We start from the raw sequence: 20,841 nt of genomic DNA on the forward strand, positions 1-20,841 counted from the left end.
CACCTGTCACCCCAGCCCTGTGAAGATGCCCACTACACACAACACCACAGCTGAAACCCCCCAGCATTCACCATCCAACAACTCAATCTCCTGGTGGGAAAATGGAAGTGGGGCAGAACTGAATGCGATTACAGAGCTCACCAATAGTGTTGGTATTTTTCCAAATTCTGGTTAGCATAAATCTTGACCAAACGTGTTGGTACTTTTCCAAACCCTAATTAGCATAAGTTTAGACTATTAGCATTGACCCAAGTACTTAGTGCTGTACAAGTCCCTTGACTAGCACATTCAGGAGACACCCCCTATTGGGCTCTCTCTTGTCCCTGTGAGAGTTGTTTCTCGTCTTCACACTTGAATAAATCCTACTCCTTTCACTCCTGCTTTCTGTTGTTCTGTAAATTTTATTCTTCGGATTTGTGAGATAAGAATCTGGGAAAGCCTGGGGATGAGCTGCTGGGTTCTGTTGCAACTCTGGAGAGGATAATCCACCATGTAGAGCTGCAACACACCACTTGATAGTAGTGGAGAAGAATCCAGCTTTGTTGGCTGCAACCCCAAGAGGGGCTGCCAGTAGGCTGCTAACACTAAAACAGGCTTTCTAGGCTGCAGTTGGCCTGCAACTTACACTGGTCCCACCTCTCAACTGAAGCAGAGAATTGAGCTGTGTCTCAAACTCTGGTTTCAACAGGGTCTTGCTACATTATTGAGGCTGACTTCCAACTTGTGATCCTCCTGTCTCAGCCTCCAGAGTCACTGGGATTACAGGTATGCACCACTGCATCAAGCTTATTTGCCTATTGTGTGGTTAATTTTTGTTTTGTTTCCATTTTTAACTCATTTTTTTGTCTTCATTTTTTACTTTGTTAATGAATACATAATAATTATACATATTCATGGAGTCCAATATGATGTTTTAATTCAGATATAAATTATGTAATGATCACATCAGAGTAGTTGGCATATCCATTATATTTTTTATTGTACATATTTTTATTTAAGATTTTTAAAAAATTTTTAAATTGATTCTTTTAAGTTATACATAGTGATAGGATTCATGTTGACACAATTATAAAAGCATGGAATAAAATTTACTCTAATTCAGTCCCCAGTTTCCCTCTTTCCTCCTCTCCTCCCTCCCCATGTTCCCTTACCTCTACTGATTTACTTATAGAAATTTTTAAATTAGTGTCTTGTGGTTGTACATGATGGTGAGATTGATTCACTGTGGTGTACCATATATATATATATACACATAGGAAAGTTAGTTCACACTCATTCCACTGTCTTTATTCCATCCCTCCTTCCTTCATTCCCCTTTGTCTAATCCACTGATTTTTTTTTTACGCCTCCCCACCTCTCCCCATTTTGGATTGGCTTCTGCATGTCAGAGAAAACATCTGAACTTTGGCTTTTTGGCACTGGCTTAGTTCACTTAGCATGATAGTCTCCAGCTCCCTCTTTTTACTTGAAAATGCCATAAAGTCCTTTCTTCTTTATGGATGAAAATACTCCATGGTCTATATACTATATTTTCTTTATCCATTCATCTGTTGAAGGGCACCTGTGTTGGCTCCATAGCTTGGCTATTGTGAATTGTATTGCTATAAACATTGATGTGGCTTTATCACTGTAGAATGCTGATTTTAAATCTTTTGGATATGTACCAAGGAGCAGCATATCTGGGGCATATTGTGATTCCATCCCTAGTTTTTTGAGGAATCTGCATACTGCTTTCCAGAGTGGTTGTACTAACTTGCAGTCCCATTATTATCCCACTAATAATGTATGATTCTACCTCTCTCCTCACACTTATTATTGCTTGTATTCTTAATAATTGCCATTCTGACTGGAGTTAGATGAAATCTCCGTGTAGTATTAATTTAAATTTCCCTACTTGCTAGAAATGTTGACTATTTTTTTCATACATTTATTTATCATTTGAATTTATCTTTTTGAGAAATGTCTGTTTATTTCCTTTGCCCATTTATTTATTGGGTTATTTGTTTTTTGGTGTTAAAGTTTTTTTGAGTTCTTTGTGTATCCTGGATATTAATACCCTATCTGAGGAGCAGGTGGCAAAGATTTTCTCCCATTTTGTTGCTTCTCTCTTCATGCTCTTGATTGTTCCCTTTGCTGTGCAGAAGCTTTTTAATTTGATGCCATTCCACTTATTGTTTTTTTTTTTTTTTAATTTTGCTTCTTGCACTTTAGGAATCTTGTTGAGAAATTTGGTTCCTGTGCTGATATGTTGGAGTGTTGGGCCTACATTTTCTCCTAGCAGTTGCAGGGTTTCTGGTCTAATTCCTAGGTCTAATTCTTTTGATCCACTTTGAGTTGAGTTTTGTGCAGGGTGAGAGAGAGGGTTTAAATTTCATTCTGCTACATATGGATTTCTAGTTTTCACAGCACCCATTTGTTAAAAAAAAGGCTATCTTTTCTCCAACATAAGTTTTTGGCACCTTTGTATAGTATGAGATAACTGTGTGTGAGTTTGTTTCTGTGTCTTCCATTCTGTTCCATTGGTCTTCATGCTGGTTTTGGTGCCAGTACCATGTTGTTTTTGTTACTATATCTCTGTATGGTATGGTGATGCTTCCTGTTTCACTTTTCTGGCTGAGGATTGCTTTAGCTATTATGGGTCTCTTATTTTTCCAAATGAATTTCATAACTGCTTTTCCCTGGTTCTGTTATGAGTGTCATTGAAATTTTGAGGGGAATGGAACTGAGTCTGTATAGTGCTTTTGATAGTATGGTCATTTTGATAATATTAATTCTGCCTATCCAAGAACATGCGAGATGTTTCCAACTTCTAAGTTCTTCAATTTCCTTCTTCTTCTGTAGTTTTCATTGTTCAGATCCTTCAACTCCTTTGTTAGATTGATTCCCAAGTGTTTTATTTTTTGAGGCTATTGTGAGTGGGATAGTTTTTCTAATTTCTTTTTCAGCAGATTCATTATTGGAGTATAAGAAAATGATTGATTTATGGTTGTTGATCTTATATCCTGCGACTTTACTGAATACATTTATGAGTTCTAGAAATCTTCTGGTGGAGTTTTTGGATCTTCTAAATATAGGATCATGTCATCAGCAAAGAGATAATTTGAACTCTTCTTCTCCTATTCATATCCTTTTAATTTCCTTCTCTTGCCTGATTGTTCTGGCTAGAGTTTCAAAGACTATGGTGAATAGTATTGGTAAAAACTGGAAATCCTTGTCTTGTTCCTATTTTTTAGAGGAAATGCTTTAGTTTTTGTCCATTTAGGATAATGTTGGCCTTGAATTTGTAATATATAGCCTTTATAATGTTGAGGTAAGTTCCTTCAATCCCTAGTTTTTCTAGTATTTTTAAATATAAATGAGTGCTGTACTTTGTCAAATGCTTTGTATGCATCTATTGAGATAATCATATGATTCTTGTACTTAATTCTCTTTATGTGGTGAACTACATTTATTATTTCTATATGTTGAACCAACCTTGCATGCTTGGAATGAAACCCACTTGATCATGGTGCCCTATCATTTTAATGTGTTTTTGTATTTGGTTTGCCAAGTTGACATTAGAATTGTTTGTAGTATACCATGTCAGGGTGAAGAACATTCTTGTTGAATCTTGATTTGTATTTCATTGGGGTTTGGAAGTTTAGCAGATGTTCATCAATCTTTGGCTGTGGATCTCTCCTAAGTTGCAGAGGTACAGGAGACAATTCACTAGTTGCTATGTACCTTCTGCCGGGAGCTTCTAGTTTGTCAGCTCAAGGACCTGTAGCTGACCATTCAGGGGGTACAGTGTTGTGGCTTGTTTTTTTTTTCTATTGTGTGCAGGACTCAAGGATGCAGGCTTTGGATTGTCCCTGTGATTTTATCTCAACAGGGATACTCTTAAAGTTGTGAAAATTATGGTGGCTGTCTGTGAGCACAGGAACTCTGGTTGTACATTTTTGGTGGTGTCCTATGGTGCGACATATTCCCTGGCTGAAGCCACTCTCTGAGGTACTGTAGTGAAGAGTCTCAGGTGATTCACTTGTATTCTAGTTTCCACTGACCCAGGTTGTGAATGATGTTTTCTAAGCCTGATGCAAGGTCCCACAAGTATGGAGACAGCACCCTGTCACTTGTCAGTTGTGATCACGAGTCAGGCTGTGTACTAGGTAATGTTGGGATTAGCCCCTTTCTGCTGTGTAGACTCTGCTGATCTCAGTGTCACTGGATATTCAGGCAGCTTCCCTCTGGTGGGGCCCTGCAATCCCAGAGGCTGTCTTTAGGCTTCCCATGGTGCCTCCCCACAGTGTCAGTGGTTGGAGCTTGGTGAATTGGCTTTCCTCTGTTTAGGACCAAAGCTACTTCATTGCTGACTCTGTCTGAGTTGATGGAGTGGGCACTGGGCAGAGCTTTCCACCCTTGTCTGGGTCACAGGGGCTGCACAGGGTTAGGTGCACTTCCCTGGCACAGGGCCTCAGCAGCCCAATCCGGTCTGCTTGTTTACAGGGAGTGGGAGGAACAGAGGGCTTCAGAGATTTACCTCCAGTGGCGATCCTTCTAGAAGTTCTTTCTGGCTGGATTCTTAAGAGTTCCTAGTGCAGGGGACTTCCTCCTGGTTTAATTTGCAGCTGTCTGGGCATGGGAAGATGCTGTGCGTATTTAAGGGAGTGACTCCACTGTGGCAGAAGGCTCCATGAGCTGGCTGTGGACCTCGGCTTGATTGCTTTTCACAATTTGGTTTTATGCTATTAATGCTATTTTAAGGACCCTTCTGTTATGGTGGCTCTTCAAATTTTATCTGTCTTTCAAAATGCTTTTACGTGGCTGAGCTGAGGGATTTTTCTGCTCCCTGCTTTCTCTTCTGTTGACCACCCCTCAGCTTCGGGTTTGGGGTTAGGACACTCTGTATTCTACTCTGGTGACCTATCTTCCAGTCCCTCCAGGTTTCAGACTTTGTAAGACTGCGTCTTAGAGCATTTATTTTGTCATACCTCTCAATTCTGCTTTTCCTTGGCTGCTTCCTTTCTCTGTTGTGAGGACATGTGGCTTCACTCTCTTCTGCCATCTTCCAGTCTCTGTCATCTTAAACTTTTATCATTTATGGTGAGGACATTCAAAATCCTCTTTCTAGTTGTTGGGATATATAATGCTTTACTCTTAGCCACGTGCATCCTAGTGTGCCACAGAACACCAGACCTCAGGCTTCTGTGCAGCAGTAATGTGGGCCCACTGACCAACATCTCCCTATTTCCCCCCCTACTCCACTCAGTTTCTGTAACTACTAATCTACTCTGAACTTCTATGATAATGACTTTTTTAAAGATTGCACATGAGTAAGCTGTGTTACCTCTGCGAACAGTTAATCTCCCCTCCACCCCCACAAATTTCTATTGACCTTCTATACCTGCTTGTTTTATTTAAAATCATGTCCTCCAGATCCATTCATATCACCACAATTGACAGGATTTCATCCTTCTTTATAGATGAATAGTATTTCATTGTGTATATGTGCCACATTTTCTTTCATTCACTCATCCAATGAGGGACACCTTGGTGAATTCCATTTCTTAGCTATTGTGAACAATGCTACAATAAACACAGAAGTGCAGGTATTTCTCTGATATCATGATTTCATTTCCTGTGGATATACACCCAGTAGTGGGATTGTTGGATCACATGGTAGTTCTATTTTTAACTTTTTCAGAAAACTTTAAGGACTTTATTAATTTACATCCTACCAAGTGTGGTAAAGTTTCCCTTTTTTGGATTCCTGTCAGAAAAATCCTTTGTCTTTTTGATAATAAGTATTCTAAGTGAGGAGAGGTGATGTCTCCTTATGTTTTGATTTGCATTTCCCTGATGGTTATTGATGCTAAGCATTTTCTTCTAAGCACTTGTTAGGTTTTTTCTCTAATCACAGATATTAGAGAATGTTAGAGCTCATGAAGTGCTTTTTCCTGACCTCTAGTGGCCATGGCCATGAAGGTGCTCGTGGGTGTGTGTAAACGGAGATGATGGGTAGAAAAGGACAGCTGGTATGGGTTGAAAACCTATATTCCAGGCACTGTGCCAGAGAATAACATGGGAATTGCCTGAGTTCAGAATCCAGTTCTGTCATATTAACTGGCAAGTGTGGGCAAGTTACTGACATGAGGCTAACAGTAATACCTGCATGGTGAGAGTAATACAGTCCTAGGATGGTGTGCAACATAAGTCTACCTATTATTATTATAAGCAGAAGCTTCAAGTCTGTGTGGGGGGGTTGGATAGAGTGAGAGCAAGAGAGCGAGAGAGCGAGAGAGAGATATGAATGAAGTTTGGCAAGTAAGAATAAATTGGGACGGTAAAATTTGAAAACTGTTGGGTAAGGATAATCAATAACATTATTTCATAAATGGCAATCCTTAATTTGAATTTAAGGGTTCCCCCTAAATTTCTGTGGGTTGGAAACCTCCATCAACTAGAAAATTGAAATACAGTTGTATTTATATTTTTAAATACTTGGCTGGAAGAAAAGCAAGCTGGATGGAACCCCTACATGATTAGTTTGGGGACTGATGAAGAGGATAATGGAGGAAAGACGTGTTTCAGGGCAATTTGGAGGCTGCTGTAGTGAAGGAATTGTTATGTTGTTGATGACTCCTGACAACCCAAAGGGTGGGTGTACCCTTTTTGCAGAAGAGTAAGTCAAGGCTCATGGAGGATGGGTGTTTTGTGCCTGGCTGCTAGGCATGCAGTGCCAGAATCAGGATTTGAACACAAATCAGTGTGGCATCAAAGCCTGCCTTTTTTTTTTCACTTTACTATCCTGGGGGGTGGGATGCTAGGAAGAGGATCTGTGCAGTAAGAAGTAAAAAAAGGAATTTTAAGAAATGAAGGTCTCACAGTGGAACGGACTCCTCAGGTGGACACTCTTGAAATGTCAGTTAATCAAAACATCAGGGCCCAATGTGCCCAGCCTTGTCTCTGGGACTCCTTTGGCACGAGTGTGGTAGGTCATGGCATCCTGCATGGCCAAACTCACATCCCTGGGAGGGGCGATGGGGGATTAAAAAATAAAAGACTCACACAGATTTTGAAGATAAAGCTGGGATCAGGTGGAGTGCTGCTCTCTGATGGAGAAGCAGATCTAAAGAGTTACACCAGCAATCTTTATTTATATAGGTTTTATTATCAGGTTAAAAGACTATGCAAGCATTATTCTTTGTACTCAGAAAAGTTATAGAACTAAAACATCTATGCAGCTTTTCCACAGTTGCAATGTGCAATGTTAGAAACTTTGTGTAGCGCTCAAGGAGGTCTATTGTTTAAAGTTACTGTTAAGCAAGAAGTCTCAGGAGTAGCAGAGCTGGAGAAACATTGTGATCGTCTAGCAGGAGAATTCCTCTATACCTGGGAGTTATGTGCCTTAGATCAAGGTTGAAGCTCATAAGACTCCTGCATGGAGCCTCCTCAGCCAGGGCTTTACCATAGCAGCTAGGCATCCTATGCCCATGCACAGAAACTTTCCCAGGCACCAGGCACGCCACCACCATGAAGTCATGAGAGACCCCGATCTCAGTCACTGTGCTCCCAATCTCATTAACCACTCTCCACAATAGGTTCCTAACCACTACCAGATGGGCTAATTAGCTCTCAGAAACTGCAACTCACTTAGGCAACTATGAAGAGGAGGTATTGGAGACCTGATACCAATCCAATATGAGTAGGTAGTTCTATTGTCCATGGGGATGAAAATCATATTTTGAGTTAAATATTAGAATGCATGTTCTGATAAGCATGTTTATACTCATCAGGGTAGTAAAGAAAAACATTTAGAACTGGAGCTTACATCATAGTAGCTTTTTGTCAAGAAGTACCTGAATTGGTTATCACAAATCTAGGGTCTTAAGCAAGATGCATTCTTTTCCTCACAATTTCTAGGAATCAGGTTTGTAGGTACAGCTTAGCTGGGCCCTCTTCAAGAATGCATTCAAGGTATGCATCAGGATTGGGTTCTCATATAAACTTGGCTAGAGAAGGATCTGCTTCCAAGCTCACATGATTGTGATTCCGTCTGGTTCCCTAAAGTCTTACAGACTAAGGAAACATTCAGAGTTCACACTGGCTACCAGTTGGAAGCCACCCTTAGTTTCTTGTCAACTGTATTTCCCCACATGATAGCTCAAAACATGGCAGCTTGCTTCTTCAAAGTCAATGAAAAAGAGAGCATGTCCTAACAAGATGTGTGCTACAGTCTTAAGTCATGTAATCAAACATAATCAAATACATCCTGTAACCCCTACCATGTTCTATCAGACAGAAAAAGGCTGGGTGTGGTGGTGCATGCTTATAATCCTAGCAGCTCAGGAGGCTGAGGCAGGGGGATCTCAAATTCAAAGCCAGCCTCAGCAAGTTAGTGAAGCCCTAAGCAACCTAATGAGAACCTGTCTCAAAATAAAAAAAATAAAAAAGAGCTGAGGATGTGGCTCAGTGGTCAGGCATCCTTGAATTCAATTCCTGGTACAGTATATAAATAAATAAATAATAAAAAATTTAAAAAGGAAGGAAGGAAGGAAGAAAAAAAAAAGGAGGGAGGCCACACTCAAGGGGAGGGGATTAGGTAAAGGGTGAGCACCAAGGGGAAGAATCATAGAAGCCACCTCAGCATCTGTCTGCCTATTGCCCTGTGTCTGGCTTGAGACAGAGAAGGGTCATGGGAAGCTAAGTCTAGTGAGAGGGCATGGTGCCTCTCGGGACTTGGCCACTTTCCTTGGTGATAAGGGAGCAGAGGCAGCCCCTTTTGTCCTTTCAGGAGGTCTTTGTGAAGGAAGTACGAGTTTAGTGCAAGAACTGTTTGACAACAGAGGGGGAGCAGTTTGGAAGACTCCTAAGGATGGACGATTTGAATAAGAAGTCTGGGGTAGGGAGATCAAACTTAGAGTCTTTAAAAAATGGTCCCCAAATGGGGCCTTCTTGCGAGTCATCAAGCCATGCAATTCATTGACGGCAGGGCCCAGTCTATGCAGAAGATTGTTCCTTCTCTTGCAGGTGTGGCAGTGTGGAGGGAAGATTGAGATCTTACCCTGCTCCCGGGTGGCTCATCTAGAGAGATACCACAAGCCCTACGCGATGGATCTAAGCATTTTCTTGAGGCGCAATGCTCTGCGAGTGGCTGAAATCTGGATGGATGAATACAGACACATGGTCTACCTGGCCTGGAACATACCTCTCCAGGTTTGTCGTGGACTGAACAGCATCAGGGGGAAAGCTAGCAGCAGGAAGTGGTGGTGGCAGTGAAGAATGAGAAGGGACAGAACAAATATGCTGTTGTCACCATAAAGAATTAGAGTCAGTTCCCAAGGTACAATAATAGTGACACTTAACATTTGTGTGGCAATATCATGTTCTAGACAATGTTTCATATACTGACCCATTAACCATCAGAACCTCCTATGGGATATGTTTCACAGATGAGGAAGCCAAGGCACAGAGAATTGGAAGAAACTTGTTTAACACAGGAACAGACAGTAATTAGACCACATATGACTCAAAGCAAGAAAATCTGGCTTTTGATTCTGTGTTCTACATTCGTCTTCTATACTGGGGCAGCCCATAAACATAGCAAGTGATGCATGGGGTGGTGAGAGGAGCTCCTTTTGTCTTGTTAGATGCACATACATGAGGACAACCTTGGCTGAGCCTACGTCTTTTGCCCTGGCCACCTGAGGTTGGTGTGATATGTTGTCTTCTGTCCCTAAGTGCTGGCTCTGCGTTGAAGCATGGTTAGCTGAGTTTGGCACAGAGAGAAGAGGAAGACTCTCTTTCCATCACAGTGGATCCTAAAGTAACCTCCAGAAATCAGAGGGTCAGGATGTTTGGGAGACTGTGGAACAGATCTAGGAGGAAAAGTCTGAAGACAACGTGGAGCTGGGGGTCAGGTTAAACTATGGGGGCACTATTTCTGGAGAAAGTAAAAATAAGCAGAGAAACCCGAGCCTTCTTTAGGATTCAAAGTCATGAAAATCATTCCTTTAACAACTCAAGATACCAATAATCTACAGTTAGCTCATTGTTCATACAAATTTCTTCTGGTGCCCCTGTATGCCAAGGTATGATGGGAAAACAGGAACCCTCCAGGATATCCTTAGCTCTTTTATCTCTACAGAGTCCTACTGTGACTGTGCCAAGCTATAAAAGGAACTGTCCCTAAACAAATGAATTCTGCAAAGGTGATTTGAAATGAACCACATAGGAACATTCTGGAAAGAAGGCAGATACCCCATATGGGTTCTGCATTTTTGCCTTTTTTTTTTTTCTAGTTAGTATTCATTTTTAGAAAGTCTCCAAATCTTGGTGTCAGAACTTTTAAAAAGCCTTTTCTGCCATGGTGAGGAATATTTTATACCTTATTGATGTGAATATCATCTCAAACAGGAGCAGTCTGCTTCAGCTTGCTATAATGAGAAATGAACTGTGGTGTCCCTTCCTGTTCCACACCGAGTTTGCAAATGTCTTTGAAAACCAGTAGAGGTCCCCAAGGTTGCTTTTCCACATTCCCTGGAAAATAAAATATCAAGGTTACCTCTAGGCTGCCAGGAAAATCCTCAGTCCCTTCATGCAAGGTCCATATCTATTAGTGGAATCAGGAAGTTCTTGTGAACCAAAGCATAGAAATCTTGGTGTTTTATTTCAGAACTCTGGAATTGATTATGGAGACATTTCTTCCAGAATTGCACTCCGGAAGAAATTGAAATGTAAAACTTTTGACTGGTACCTGAAAAATGTTTATCCACTCCTGAAGCCGACCCTCAACATTGTGGGCTATGGAAGAGTACGTGCTGTGAAATGGATTTAGACTTTGAATGCTTGTTTGTGGAAGACGGTGAAACCCAAACCATATGGTTACCCAGCCAAGGGTTTTCCTGCCTAGTGTCCCCTTCCTGCCCCATGCCTTCCTCAGCGCTCTGCTCTTGAGAGATTTCCTTTCCTCTTGTTCCCCAATCCCTGTTTCTTTTCTTTCTGCTGCCTCTAGTCCTTTTGCAAACTGTAGCCCTTGCCTGACACTGTTGGTTGCTTAGCCAACTCATGTCTGTAGTAGGATGGGTGCTTCGGTGTCTGTTGTGAGGGTCTGCAGGGGGCAATGTTCCCAAAATGCAGGCAGCACAGCTGCACCTCACCTAAGCTTTGGTTTGTTTTCCCAGTGCTCAGCATGTGGCTGCCAGGATCCCAGTTTCTGCTCCTTTTGGCTGTTGGCTTCTTGGTGTTTTAAGGAAAATGCAGGTCCTGGGGAGGCTTTGGGATTGTCTTTCCAAAACTGCATTCATGTTTTTTTCCCTTCAGATGAAAAACTCATTGGATAAGAGTGTCTGCCTGGATCAAGGACCTGTGCCAGGCAATACCCCCATCATGCATCCTTGCCATGAATTCAGTCCACAGGTAACTTCCATCGTCTTCTCTGCCTGACAGGGTGAGTCTGTTTTGGCTCAGCTCCTGGTAACCTCTGTCAGATTTAAACTTGGTGTTAGATGATGGGGACACAAGAGCAGAGTATTCTGGATGACAGGTAAGGGTAAAACTCAAACCTACACTTTTAAGTAGGTTTTGTTGTTGTTGTTGGGGATGGAACCCAAGGCCTCCTGCATGCTAGGCAATCATTGTACCACTGAACTATATCTCTAGTTTTAAGTAAGCACTTTCTGGTTCATTCAAGTGGTCACAGCAAGACAGCTCAGTTTCAGGGACATGTAGAAAGGCTTTGCTCTGTTGTGGTCATTCTCCAGGGGATATTTTCATTGGCAATTGCCTCTAACCCTTTTTTTTTTTTCTCTCTTCCCACTGTCCCACAGTCTTCCCTTCTCCTGTGCATCCCAGAAATTTGATGGGTGAAGCCACCTGTTCTTTTCTTGCAAAGAAGGAATCAGAGGGCTAAAGAAAAGAGAGGTGGAATGGAAGTTCTTCTGTGGCATAGAAGTGGGTTGGCACTAAGTTCAGGGTGCAGCCAGGGGACTTTTCATAAATGGAAAATATTCAAATCTGTCATCTTACTTTGCATGTTGCCATTACAGGAAAGTTTTGAGGTATTCCTGGTAGATATCATTCCCACTTAGGAGATGAAAAACCTGAGGCATGAAAATAACCTATTTGTCCAAGCTCACTGAGCAAGGCACTATCAGATGGGAAATTTGAAAGGCTTCTTGGCAACAGGCTCATACTTGGATTTACAGTGACAGCTTCTCAAGTTCAGCTTGAGAATCTTTGGGAGAAGCTTTCTTCAAAGATCAGCTCCCTCGTCCACACACACCATGCTTCTTTTGGAGACATTGTAGGAAAGAGGGTGGGCCAAGTGCCCATCCCTATGCCTGGCCTTCTCCCTGGAATCTACTGTCACAGGGGAGGAAGGGTGCAGTTACTCCATGTGGCCAGGAAATTTCATGATCCCGGAGCAGCCAGGGCACGAGAGCCATCCTTGGGCCTCTACACGGCTGAGGCCTCCCTGCTGAGTGTGCCCATGGCAGGTCCCTTGCTATCTTCCAGAACATCTACTACCACCAAACCGGGGAATTCTACGTGGGAAATCTGATTGCAGAGGCAAACTCTGATGACCGCTGCCTCACAGATCCTGGCCATGGGGAAAAGCCTACTTTGGAGCCATGTTCTAGGGCAGCCCAAAGTGGACTACACATACATTGGGATTTTAAACAGGTGAGTCACATGCCTTTTAAAGGGGAGGTAGATACTAATATAGTTTGAGAGATTTGACTTGATTTGATAACATTTTTAGATTAATTTTTGTGGCAGCAGGTAAGGGAAAGACTGGAAGCTGGGAATCAGGTGTGAACCACAGAGTCTCTTGATTAAGGCAGGGGTGGATGAGGAGGAGAAGTACTGGAGCTGCCATAGCTTCATAGAGTTTGGGCTCAAATCCTGGCTTAGTCATCTTTAGCAAGTTTCTGACTATCTCTGATGCTCAGTTTCCTATAAAACCAAGATAATAGTATTTACTTTGTGGGCCTATCGGGAGGATTAAATGAGAGAAGATTGTGAAGCATTTGGCATGGTGCCTGGCACATAGGAGTTTTTGATAAATATTAGTGCAATTAGTTTTATTTTTAATGATTGTCAAAGTATAGAGGACTAGGCTGAAATCCAACAGGGACTACTGCAAAAGTTCTGACTTTCACTTCAATAATAAATGGCCAAGATCAGGAGAGCGGGAATCTAGCAGAATCCAAGTGTCAATGACATGAAGGACTTGGCTGATCACAGTCTACATGTGAACCTGCCCCACGTTGGGGCTGATTCAAAAATTTTTGTGTTCTTCAGCCACTTTCATTAGTCTGTGATGTCCTGTTGGAAGGAGGTTATGGTTTGTGATTGGTACTGCAGAAACTTCAAGTGCTGCATTTAAAAAATCATGGACAATCTATTTCAGCAAGTCCTATCTTTTTAAGGCCAATAACCTCTGTGACGATTTGCTGCTAGCTATGCAGTTTAAATGTCTAGGCACCTATGTGCAAAAATTTCCTTATGATTTCAGAGAAGTTTTTCATTCCAGTCTCCCTGCAATATCAATTAGAGGGAGGAGGAGAGGTAATGCCTTCCCAGTCTCTGTCACCTCCATCTAAGCTACAATTACATGGAACTGCAGGCACTGCAGCAAGAGGCATGCTCCCCCTACCTTAGGCCCATTTTAGATGTCATTCCCTCTCCTCCAACCTCTTCACCTGAACAACCTCAAAGTGCATCCCTGGCTTCAGACAGGGCCTCTCTCTGGGAAGCCTTCCATGACCCTGCAGGAACAGGCTGGGTTCTGTGCTCTCAGGCCCCCTTGTCTCATTATCTCTTCAACCTGCCTGCTCTCCTGTTTCTTTTCACCACTCATCTGAGAACTGGAGGGCAGGGTCTGGATTTTGCTTGTTGTTTTCTCTCTAGCATCTGTTATAACATCTGGAACATTTCAGGCTCTCAATAAGTGGTTGTGGAACAAGTGAAAGATTGGCACTTAGGAGAGCTGAGCTTAGGGAAAAGAGGATGCTGTGTTCCTAAGGAAAAGGAGCATGCTAGTCAATTTTCTGTCATTTACATCAAGTACCTGAGGTAATCAACATATAAAGAGAGGTTTAGTCTGAGTCACAGTTTTGAAGATTCCAGTCCATGATTGATTGGTCCAGTTGATTTGGGTCTGTAGTGAGGCAGTGCATCAGGGTGGGAGCATGTGGTAGAGTAGACCTCACTTATATCATAAGTCAAGAAGCAAAAGAGAAAGAGGAAGAGACTGGGGTCTTGCAGTCCCCCTTGAAGGCACATCCTCAGTCACCCAAAGACTTTCTGCTAGACCTGTTCTCTTAAAGGTTCTACCTTCTCCCAATAGTCCCAAACTGGACTTCTTGATGGCAAAGGGGGGACTTCTTGATGGCCCATCAGCTTAGCTGTCCTGAACAGGACAGGCTGCCTCACACAGTGCTGAGTTCTCTTGTCAATTGTAATCACCAAGCACAGAACATCTGAGCATCTGGTGAGCCTAGTGTGCTAAGTGTGGGTTTTTGATGTCTTTAATGATCTTAGTACTTTAAGCCTAGCAAGTTTTAATTATTTTAATAGGGCATTTTTTTTTACAATTTAATACATTTATTTAACTGTTGTAGACTATATTTTATAAATTTAAATACATAAAATACATGATATATTAAATTGATAAAATTAATTTAAAACATTAAATTTACTTTCTTAAGGACTTTGATTATCTGTCTTTATATTTAGTGAACCTGAATCTCTTAAATGTTTTCCAAAGTGCTTATAAAGTCAGTGAAATCTCAACATGCAATCAGAAATTTAATTTGTTACACATTTTAAAATTGGTATCACAAGGTTAATTTGTAAGATCCTGATTTTCCATAAATATAACAAGTACTTAAAAATAGCAAATGCACATAGAATATTCAGCAAATATTACCTGTTGATTCCCTTAGTATCTATACTTTATCCCAAATCTCCTAGGAATTAAAAATACCATTTATTCCTAAGAGCTCGTTTGGAGGTTCTAGCAGGGGAGTGCAGCTACTCATATATCCTTGACCAAAGAGCAGTCCTCCTCTACTGGGGAAGGGTGTCCTCTTCAACAGAGCATGCAGCTCTAGGAGGAATGCACTAGGCATGGAAAAGAGGAGGAAGGGGACATCTGCTTATCCAGCAAGATCAGTTGAGTCAGTGCGGTGACAGATGTGTCGTAGCCAGATCAGCCTCACTATTTATCCAAAAGAGATAATTATGCATCCCAAATATTTGAAAATTTGTCTTCCTAGGAGAAATTTGGAAGGTTGCCTTCTCAGCTGACTGAGGCCGATGATAGAATGGAAATTTGGGCTGAGTGTGAGGTCTGCTCCGCAGCACATCCAGGGATGGGCTGCCTGATGCTCCGATGTCCAGGCTGGGTCCCTTTTTATGACCATTATGCCAAGAAATTCAAAAGTTAAGAGGGAGGTGATCAGGTGGTTCCTGGTATATTATCAAATTTTTGGTTCATCTTGAGTCAATTCCTATCTAGTCCTTTCTTATCCATTTTATATCTGAATCAAAATCCTTTTAGATATGAAAGCAATATTTGGATGAATGGTGGGACTCTCTTGTGCTCTATTTACTTTGTAGCACAACTTACACATTCATTCTACTAAAAAGTTACCAAAGTAAAGGATAAGCAGAATCTCTGTATTATTTCTTGTTTATGAGTCACTAAAAATATTTTCTGGAATTGAGAGGGTGATCAGACTAGATAATCTCTCTATTTCCTCCCAATGTCATGATTCTGTGTTTTAAATCAACCAGAGGAGGTTACACTCTCTGTGAAGCACAAGGGAGCCAAAGCGAGTGACTGAGAAGGGACCTAATTCAGAGATGGGGTGTTTACAGCCACATGGACTTTGATAGGAGGAGCCTAGCATTGGCAGTAGTGATGCAGTTGAAACAGTGGGAATTTGGGTGAAGGTCAAGAAAGAGTGACAGCCCATGACACAAAGAGGATCTCTAGAGTAGGTAGTGAGGAGGAGAACACCCATCCTAAGGGTTCCAGAAACCACTAAGAAAGAGAGCCCTGTGGGTACTCATACCTTGCTGGTGGGCGAGTGAACCAAAAAGGTTCCAATAGCAATTTGCCTGCACACAGATGTTATATTGGAATCTGAAAGGCCCCCCCAGGCTTATGTTGAAGTCTTGGTTCCCAGTGTAGCAATGTTCAGAGGTAGGGCTTTTGGGAAGTTATTAGATAAAGAGGGTTCTGACTATATTAGTGGGTTAAGCCATTGATGAATTTATACTTTGATGGGCTATTGGGAGATTATGGAAATTTAGGAGATGGAACCTAGTTGAGAGGAGTGGGTCCTTGGGGCATAATCTTGGGGACTATATCTTATCCCTGGACTTTCCTCTCTCTTGGCCTTCTGTAAGGTGAGCATCGTTTCTCCACCATGTGCTCCCTGCTGTGATCTTTTTCCTCATCCCAGGCCCAGAAACAACAGAGTCAAGCAATCGCAAACTGAAGTCTCTAAAACCATGAGCCCAAATTCTTTCTTCCTGTTGAGTTGTTTACCTCGGGTATTTTATCAGTAGTGATGGAAAATGGACTAACACAATAGGAAGAGCTCTGACACTAACAACTAACTATGACCCTTTTAAAGGAACTGATTAGTTTTCAGGATAATATCTTAAGAAATAATATAGACTGAAGGCCATGATTAATGTAGACTATATCCTGATGTTTTCATAGCAAAATGTTGGGAAAAATGAAATACCCAGTAGTGGTAGGGATTTTTGCTCATTGCTTGAGTGAATATCATATAGCTATTCAAATGATATTCCAAAAGTTATTTAAAAATGATGAAAGGAGAAAACATACATAATATTAATTTAAAAGCAGTATATAAAAACCATAGTACAGTGTTATACCATTATGAGTGGTTCTAATTTTTAAAAATATAATTTCTCCATTAAAATAAGCATATATTCCTTTTGTAAAAGTGAAAATGAAACAAAAACAGAAATCCTTTAAAAATTCTGGCTGCATTGTTCCTAAATAAACATAAGAGTGAAAGTGCATAAAATCCAGATGAACACAATTAAAAGAAGCCAGGTGCTGTAGGGAGTGCTGTCAGAGCCCAAGTCACATGGAAGTCGAGAGAAAATAGAAAATAGGCCACTGAGTTTGTTTAAAACATCACAGTATAATAGCCAAGACTTATTGAGTGTATGTTATAAGCCAGGCATTGGGTTAAACATTATCTAATTTAGTCCTTTTAAGACAAAGGTCTTTTATAAAAGAAGTGTTACTGTTAGCTCTGTCTGAACTATGAAGAAACTATGGCCCAGAGAAGTCAAACAAAAAATTTCCCCAAGATTACACATCATAGTAATTGTGCAGCACCAAAGCAGAGAATCTTAATCACTGTGTGTTACTTCCTGTTTTTTTAGGTATTTGATTCTTTTTTTTTTCATTTTTTTATTGGTGCTTTATGGTTGTATGAAATGGTGGGACTTTTTGTTATGTATTCCTACATGCACACAATATAACAATGTGATTTGGCCAATATCACTCCCTAGTAGTTCCCCTTTCCCTCCCTGTGGTCCCTTTCCTCTACTCCTGATCTCTCTTTTTCATGAGACTCCCCCACCCAGTGTTTTTTGTTCCCTTTTCCTCTCTAGCTTCCACATATGAGAGACAATATATGGCCCTTGGCTTTCTGAGTTTCATTTATTTAGCTTAACATGGTGTTCTCAAGTTCTATCCATTTTCTTGCAAATGACAGAATTTCATTCTTCTTAATGGCTGAATAAATCTCCATTGTTTGTGTGTATATACCACATTTTCTTTATCCATTGGTAGATACCTACGCTGGTTCCATAGGTTGGCTATTGTGAATTGTGCTGCTATAAACATAGGTATGCATGTCTCACTCTAGTCTGATGACTTTTATTTTTTAAAAGGGGCAAAACCACTAAATATTAGTTAAGCAGGAGAGCTTTGGGTTTGTGATCCTCCCCTCCTTCTAACATTATGACATCTTTAAAGCTAGTAGAAAACAAATGTGCAGAGAGGGAGAAATAAAATAAGGGTGTTAGACTGGAAGAATGTTTGCTAGCATCAAGGGTGGCTGATTCAGAGCACAAACAGGCTAGAATGGTGAGACAGGGACAGGCAGCTCCTTTGAGATCATCCATGAGGCAGCATCCTGTGGACCACTGGTGGTTTTCAGGTGAAGATATAAATGGAGTGTGATCTTCTTGACATTTGCTGAAAGTGTCGGGGTAGGGATCCAGGGACAGAGTGTGCTGTAGGGGCCTAGAAGAGTGACACAGAAGGGCAAGCCAAGCCTCAGGCCAGGCTGCTGTAGATGCCTTGTTAAGCCAGGTTGGTGGACCCTGTCCAGGAGCCCTCTGTAGTCTGGGGCTGAAAGCAGGGAGTGCCGGGTGGTGGAGAAGTTCCAAAACCTGGAGAGGAACCCTGTGTGGCCAACACTGGATGAATGCCCTGAGAATGGGGGGGTGGAGGATGGGAGTATAGGGCAGATGGTTTGGGGGGATCAGGGGTTGTTGGGGGCAGTGATTGTGAGAGGAGAGAAGCAGGGAGGCAGAGGTTTGGAGATCTTAGAACTGCAGTCCTTGTTGTTAAAAGCCCTGGTGACGGTGTACCTGAGGGACAGTGTGATCAGGTTACTCACCGGACCTCTCACTGGATGCATGAACTCCGATGATGATAACAGAAGATGGTGAATACAGGGAGAAGTCCCTGACCCAGGAAGTAATGCAGATTAGGGAGTGATTCTAGCAAAGACTTTGAGAGGGGCGTGGGGGTGAGAGGGGTAGGAGCAGATGCAGGCTCAGCTTGGACAGATGGCAAGATTGCCAAGTGCTGAGATTTGGAGTTCAGAAAGAGGTGGGGCGAGGGGTGGGGGTCAGAGGGAGAACATAGGAACAAGGAGGATGACCCTTCTTCCTCTTTCCCTATGAGAAGGGACAGGGCCAAGATGAACTCAGATTCATTGTGCATCTTTCATGTGTCAAGCACCAGTTGCTCAATTAATATTAACACAAATTTTAAACTTTAAAATTTACTCAAAACCTATTTTACAGATGAAGAAATGGAGACTTGGGGAGGTTAGGTGCCCAAGGCCACCTGGTTTGTATATGAGGGAATCAATCCTGACTGTTGAGCACTGATGCCCACAGTGTTCCCAGTAGTGAATTTTGGTGAAGCCCCCATGACAAGAGGCAGGAAGTTGCCACCCAGAATGGTGGAGAAGGTAAATTGAGGTTCCTCCCATGTGGCTTCTGCTCCAGGTCCTTGATGGAGCCCTGCTGAGGAGGGAGAGGAAGGCAAGGGAAGGGCGAGCCTGAGGGGTTCCATGGGCTCAGGTCTGGAGAGACAGAAAAGAGGGACAAATTTGAAAACAAGATGTCATGGTGTTAGGCCAGTCAGCGTTGGCCTGTTGCTTCAGTCTCCAGGGAGGCCCATGGTGCTTATGAACTCAGCACTGTGGGCTTAGCTGGCTGCAGGGCTGGTGCAGAAAGCACTGGGGGGTTGAATTCCACACATTGCTTCTCATTCTCCCTGGGGAACTTGCAAAGGATCCAGGGACCCTGGCAGACCACAGCACAGAGAGCAGGCCCAGTGGGGTGCTGTGCTATTGCTATCACCTTGACTCTCCCTCCTCCCACCCAGGGAAGAGCCATCATAAACAGGGACACCAAACGGTGTCTGGAGATCAGGAAGCACTCTTCTGGTGCCTACAGGCTTGTGCTGCAGAAGTGTACCATGCAAATGTGGGAAATTCAGTACGTCATCAGAAACTGGGATCAGACCGATGTCCAGTGAGCCTGCAGAGTCTGAATTTGGAACACCAATTCTCACAACTGGAATGGCATCCACCCCCAATGCTGTGCAATGTGGGAGAGGGTGAAGGAAAGGAAGTGAGTGTGTGTGTGTTTACTGTGATCTCAGCATGCAAGACCCAGGACGTGGAGTCCTGTGCACGTGTCGGGACACCACGGCTGAGGACCGGAGCAGAAACTGATGTCTTGTGCCCAGCTTCCCTTGGAAGATCGTGATATCTATCAAATGCCATTCTTGGAAACTCCTTGAAATAGCCCGTCTCATCTGCTTGTTCTGTGGAAAGTGGAGGAGGAGGATGGAAGTTTATCTCTGACTTCCACCAACGCTGTTTAGCCTTCATTCCAACAGCTACTATCGCCACATGTCCCACACCTCCTCCCCGGCTCAGCTGCTCAGAGACTCCCCAGACTGTTCCACGTGAGAGGCTGGGTTCTCCTCATGCCAGTGACAGTGTGATCACCATCCAGGTGGCATGACCTCCCTCTCCTTTCTGGACTGTTTTGAAAGATACAACAAGTAGACCAGTCACTTTAACAAATTCCTCCATTTGTGTGCCCCCTACCCCATGGCGGCTTTATTGGAATTACCAGTCTCTCCCATGAAAAAAGAGATTGCAGAGGCTGAGGAGAGGAGGGAAAGAACCTCACCCAATCATAGCTTTTCAAGGGACAGTTCACAGAAAATGGTAGAAAAATCCAGTTCCTTGTGAATCTGATCATAATGTCTGATGATTAGATCTCACCTATTTCTTTCTATTGCCCCCGAAAACTATGGAGAAAATGAGGATTAGAACAGATAGCCATCACCTATTGGGGCACAAAGAAGAGATTTGCAGGCAAAAACTTTAAACCAGGATTCTTATGTCTGTTCATTGGGTAAATCCTTCCCTGTAGTTATCCAGGGCTACCTTGTTTGGGTGAGATCTTGGGGACCCAGGTGTGTGCTGTGTTGTGGGCTTACCCAGGAAGTATGGGGCTTCTGGGTTCCTTCCTAAGAAGGCT

General features: G+C 42.4%; 1 protein-coding gene across 1 annotated transcript in view; it reads left to right on the forward strand.

Annotated features, from left to right (window-relative positions):
* Galnt8 (polypeptide N-acetylgalactosaminyltransferase 8) overlaps window positions 1–19,822 on the forward strand; it is a 52,297-nt gene extending 32,475 nt beyond the window's left edge. The window contains exons 7-11 of the mRNA XM_076855288.1: window positions 9,010–9,195; window positions 10,655–10,792; window positions 11,302–11,397; window positions 12,496–12,663; window positions 19,670–19,822. Coding sequence (XP_076711403.1) covers window positions 9,010–9,195; window positions 10,655–10,792; window positions 11,302–11,397; window positions 12,496–12,663; window positions 19,670–19,822 — 741 coding nt within the window. The remainder of the gene's footprint in view (window positions 1–9,009; window positions 9,196–10,654; window positions 10,793–11,301; window positions 11,398–12,495; window positions 12,664–19,669) is intronic.
* Window positions 19,823–20,841: the final 1,019 nt, after the last annotated feature.

Source organism: Callospermophilus lateralis, chromosome 4, assembly GCF_048772815.1.
Source record: "Callospermophilus lateralis isolate mCalLat2 chromosome 4, mCalLat2.hap1, whole genome shotgun sequence".
NCBI classification, from domain to species: domain Eukaryota; kingdom Metazoa; phylum Chordata; class Mammalia; order Rodentia; family Sciuridae; genus Callospermophilus; species Callospermophilus lateralis.